The sequence below is a fragment of the Humulus lupulus genome, chromosome 4, assembly GCF_963169125.1.
Source record: "Humulus lupulus chromosome 4, drHumLupu1.1, whole genome shotgun sequence".
Classification (NCBI taxonomy): Eukaryota; Viridiplantae; Streptophyta; class Magnoliopsida; order Rosales; family Cannabaceae; genus Humulus; species Humulus lupulus.
Window position 1 is genome coordinate 226882804 of NC_084796.1, and position 5588 is coordinate 226888391.

The following is a 5588-nucleotide window of genomic DNA, read 5'->3' on the forward strand; positions in this document are numbered from 1 at the left end:
AATAAATTGGCTTCTTTCATTGCTCTAGATCTTCAATTTCTTAAATAAATTTGTAATTCTCAGTTTCTTATGTTTAAGTCGTGTCATAGTTCACAATTGTCGTTGTCATTTAAAATTTATTTGGCACTTATGTTTAGTGGTAATGTCATTTACTTTTGATATTTTTTTTGTTAATTGTCTTTTTAGCTGTTGTTGTACTTGTAGTAGTTGTATGATTTGAATATTATATTCTGGTTTTCAATTTATTTTAGTTAATTTCACTTTGGCTTTTTTTCATTAAGGTTTTTAGAAAGGACGAGCCAGACAACTCCTGACCATGAGAATTGAATATTCAACACTCATAAAGATAGTTGGTTAGTTCTAGTCGTTCTTGGTTATTATGTTGATGGTGATGGTGGTAGTTGAAATGGTACGGTTCAACTATATTAACATTCAAAGTTATGCAGAGTTAATAGATAGAGTCAGTCCATTCCAATTAGTTTAATAACTTAATGCATTTCAGCGCAATTTATCCCTCAAAATCAGAAAATCAATACAAAAAAGTTTACATTTGGGGCCTATAGTCACCTACCATAAAAACTACAAAGCAAAAATCTTCATTTGCGCAAAGGCAATGGTATATCTAGGAGTTTCCTTTAATTTCTCGTGGTTCAGCACACATAAAAGTTCAGTTCTGAGAACTTACTCTTCACTAGTCAGTACTAATACAAAAACAGTGGATACAGAGAATAGTCATGGCTAATTCAAAAACAACGGGCAGCACAGTTGAATGGCCACTAACCGAGCCATTATGCGATCCCAAATAGATGATTAAGCTAAAGGCCGAGCTCAGCCGTGTTGAGTTCAAGCAGAATGGTTGAAGAGAGTGATATTGAAAATCTTCCTCGCAAGCTAACCAGATAGATAACACAAAGGCCTGCCTTGGTGAATGCTTGTGCAAGTTGACAGGACTCCGATGTAGAAGATCTTACACTCAAAAGTTGTATATAATATGGAAGCATTATAGCTGATTCTGACCATGTGGGTGGTGAATGTGTACTCGTACAGCACTCGCTTTATCGACTGCTTCACCTTGTTTTGGGGGCCATTGCCTCACCCCAGTTGATTGGAAACCAAGCTTTGGTGAATGCTTTGGCCAAGTTGAAAAGACTTAGATGCTAGGGATGATCCTTTGTCCTTCACGCCACAGAGGATCTTGGACTGTAAAGCTTATTATAGATGGCCAAGGCTAATCCTGTTTGGAGTTAAGCAAAGAATATGCTCAGGTGCCTAATAGCTTCGACTGTTTCACCAATTTGACAGGAAACTTGATGGTAAATTTTCCAAAAAGCTGTTGCTATGAAGAGAAGATTGGAGTTGGAGATGATATCTTCAAAGCAGCAAGTCAACAAAATAAGCCCAACCAGTTCTCAAATTCGTGTGTTTTCTTTTGGAACTCTTTCAGCTGTAAATCATTTTGAAAGCCTGTAATGCAATCGAGATATCAGTTTTCTTTGTGCGAAGACCTCAAAATAATAATAATAATAATAATAAACGAGGCAAAAGAGGAATTTACGAATGGATACAAAATACATAATTGTCAGTCATATAGATCCAGATGGATTAAAAATGCAATGCGCAGTGTCGTTCAGAGTGAAAATTCGCAGTGCACAATTGTATCATAGTATACATGTTATATGCTGAAAAACAATAATGAAGGCGCGTTGGAATTGAATATACCACAAAGAGCTCCATATAACAAGACAGAATTAAAAGAATTTGCAAATACTATTTGTTGCACACCAAACAATCCCCACCCCATTGACGAACAGGCTTCTTTAAAACAATTGTTCAGATAATTTCAAGGACCCGATAATTACCCTTCTCACTTCTGAAATTCGATCATGATGAGGCCAGTTCCCTGTTGATCTTGCAAGGCTGCTTGCCAGCAGACCACAAAATGGCCCTCTCATTAACTGCACTAATTCTGGACATATAATTCAAACCAATCAGAAGCTCTGTGATTGCAGCTTCAGTTTTTGCCTGATTTGCATGGTAAAGGGTCAACACGAGAAGCACGTTTGTTTTTGCAACCTCATGCTGCTTCTCAATATTTCTCTCAGAATGCCACCTTATCATGTTATGAGCAAGTGGAGCTAGCCACTCCAATATCTGTAGCAGTGCCATATTCCATTCTGCTGCAAGGGCAGGACTGTAGACGGATGAACCCATTGTTTTGGCAAACAACTTAATCTTAGCCCTCAAAGAAGCTCTTACTGTTGTGGGTAACATATTGTACAGGTCATCTCTTGTGTCAGCACTAATCAGGTGAGGTGATGAAACTAGTTTCTCTATCAAAATGATAACATTCGCATAGTGAAGAGCCAAAGCAGCCTCCCCAAGAGTTGAAGCACGGACATTCAACAATTTACTCTTGGAATTGAACATGGCTAATTTCAAATAAACGTTGTTACTTGAAGAGAGAGGTCCCTTACTTTTAGTATTATTGGCAGTTTTCATATAAGTAGGGCTCAGCCTCATGGAACCACCAACTAAAGGCCTGCAGTTTTCAACTACAGGAGAATAAACTCCTCCAATCATGCAGCCACTAAAAGATCCTCGATGCCTCCTAGATTTTGAATTTTGAAGCTTTATGCGTTGTGTCAATGACTGATGAGGATCTTGTTGCAACAAGTCACTCAATCTGTTCTTGCCCACATTTGCCACTTGCTTTGCAAAGGACCCCACGGGAGGTCCTGAAGAAAAGCCACAAACATTAGTCTCAGATGGATGAACAGAAGAATGCAGATGAGTTGAAAAGGAATGGGTGCGAAGAAGACAATCAGAACTTCTAGGTTCGCAGTTGTTTTTCCCTTCTGCAGAAGCCATTTGAATGACTCCAAAAACAAGTTTGAGTCTCTCTAAAATTGTAAAGAGAGATCTTGCCAGAAGCCGAACAATGTAATCATAAGTTCTAACAGATGGACACAAACCTCGTAGATTTTTCACTTCTTGACGCTGCCACATTACCTTCTGCTGGTACTCAAGCAATTTCACCCGATCTAACTGAGAATTTTTCTGCATTCTCCGCAGTGTTTGTTCAAGCTCCACCAAAACATCTTGCTCTTGGGATAGTTGCATAGTAACTGCAACAAACTTCTCAATTTTTTTCACTTTCTTCTCCATTTTCTTCCATCGATATGCCAAACCAAACCACTGAAAGTAAGTTTGAAAAGGGTCCTTAAAGAACTGTTCGAGGCGGTGATATAAAGGGTCTTTGCACCTCCGACCAAGCCTCACCACAGACTTTGAAAGACACCCAAAATTCTCAATTATCTCCTCCAGTGCTAGTTCAAAGAGGTAATTATCATCCTCGGATACAAGCATTTTAACCCCAACTGAATCTTCAATTTGTTCTCTCAACCTTTGAATCTCTTTATCACCCAAACAATGCCACAAATTAGCCACCTTTGACATCAAGCCAACAACTTCACACCCCAAAATTCCAATCACTGGTTCGGGATTCTCTGCAGAATTCTTCCATGGAAACCGCAAACCCACCATTTTTCTGGCCTAGGCAAGCGTATACACTACAGTGGCCAACAAATATATTTCCTACATCATTTTAACGAGCATAACAAAAATCGAACTGTTAGCTATATCATAATGCCAAAACATGTATACACAGACGCACATTTTTCAAATTTCTTCGAAATCCAAAAAATAAATTAACAAGCATCTCCATCATCAAAAGTATCAGTAATAGTAACTTACCCCAAATCTAGCTGATTCTCCGGACTTGGGCACGTACAGAAATGATCGAATTTAACAGCAAAAACACGAAAATATCCAAATATAACTTTCCTGAAACAGAAAAAAAAATCAACATAACACCTTAGAGAGTCTTCAACTCCAACAAAATCAAACTTAAGCTTAAGTTGACTAGAGAATAAAGTTGAAACTTTCTATCCATTTCTGAACAGTTTTCTCGTATAAATCAAACAAGAAACAAAATAAAAAAACCACCAAAAGTTCCGTAAAATAAGTCACAGATTTGTCAAGAAAACATAAAACACTCGAGAATCTTGAACTCGAACTAAAGTGAAAGGAGAATTGAGCTTAAGTTGACTAGCGAATTAAGCTAAAGTTCAAAATATATATACCCTTTTCTGGACATTTTTCTCAGAAATCAGACAAGAAATCAAAAACCCATTAAAGGTTTTTATAAGAGAAACAAAGATTCAGAAACGAAAAAGAAAAATTACCAATTTTAACCGGAGCTTGGATTCGAACCACGACACAATTCAACTAGACAAAAAAATTACAGAGAGCCTTCTTCAATCTGAAACCGTACTGTTCACATTGAGCTCCGGAAGAAGAAGAAGAAGAAGAAGCTGAGCTCTGGACTGAGAATCAATGAACGACATTACCCGCGTGAAATAGCTCAGACAGAAATGGAAAACGACAAGGTGAATACAGAGCCATGAACCGGTCAAACCAAAGACAAAATACGTATATTTTCGAGTTTATGCTTTTTTTTATTTTTGGATATAACGGTTATTATATATTTATATCATAACTTGTCTAAACTCGTCTGTGCGTGGATTAAAATTTGATATTGCCAAGGCACTTCATTTGCCTTGGATGAAAAATAAACATTGGGAACTTAATACTTCACAAAGGAATAATAAGAGGGAATGTCAAGCCAAAGCTAGTGCTAGTGCTAGTGCTAGTGCTAGTAGTATTAGTCATGGGGTTCGTCTGTCTTTTCCTTGTGTTTAGATTATAGTGATGGGACCACGTGCTTGTCACGTGAGAAAAATTAATGTCCAACTGTCCTCATCCCCAAAGACAAGCAGAGTGATTGTAACATTTATATAGTGAGTGAGTTAGTTGTAAGCAATGAATTGGGTTTGACAAAATTGATCGAGTTTTTGCAACCGTTGGCTTTTGGGTATAGTTTAGGGTTTTTTAATTTTTATTTAATGGAGACACCAAACCAAAGTAAAGAACTGTCATAAATGGGATTTTGGGTTGGGTGGGCTGCTGCTGCTGGTGATAATTGAAGAGGTTGTTATGCATTGGATTTGAGGCTAATGAGAAATGATAAATAAACGAATATAAATAATCAACCAATACATTGTATAAGCACACCACGTTTGAATACAAGTCTACTTATAATACTATTAACTTTTCTTTCATAACCATATGATATTTTTTTTTCCTAACTTTTCTTGTCCATGATGTGGAATTATAGTATAGCATATTAGGTTAAAGTTCTTTTTTTTTTTCAAATTACTTGTCATTTAGGTGTGTAGAGAATGTAGAATTTGGATTGTCTTTTGAATATCTCATTAAAAATTGTTTTTTTTTATTATTTTAACGAGTCGTGTTTTACCATGTGTGAGTATTATAGAATTTGGATACCTTTAGAATATCTCATTGACAAATTTGTTTTTTTTTTGGTATTATAGATGATGCTCGCACAAGAGTGTTTATGTCATATAGTTAGGGTCAGTTTTGGACTAAGGTTAGTTAAACTCATGCCTCGAGTCTCCAAATTAAAAGACCTCGTTTTTTTTTAAAATACAATTTTTTTCCTATGCAAA

The 5588-nt window shown here is 36.6% G+C and overlaps 1 protein-coding gene across 1 annotated transcript; it reads right to left on the minus strand.

Annotated features, from left to right (window-relative positions):
* Positions 1 to 475: 475 nt before the first annotated feature.
* Positions 476 to 4720, minus strand: LOC133831269 (protein PSK SIMULATOR 1-like). Its single transcript, XM_062261507.1, has 4 exons — positions 4245 to 4720; positions 3754 to 3843; positions 1860 to 3594; positions 476 to 1464 (listed from the first exon to the last, which is right to left on the minus strand). The coding sequence occupies exon 3, from the start codon at positions 3541 to 3543 to the stop codon at positions 1882 to 1884; it is 1662 nt and encodes a 553-aa protein (XP_062117491.1). The 5' UTR covers positions 3544 to 3594; positions 3754 to 3843; positions 4245 to 4720; the 3' UTR covers positions 476 to 1464; positions 1860 to 1881.
* Positions 4721 to 5588: the final 868 nt, after the last annotated feature.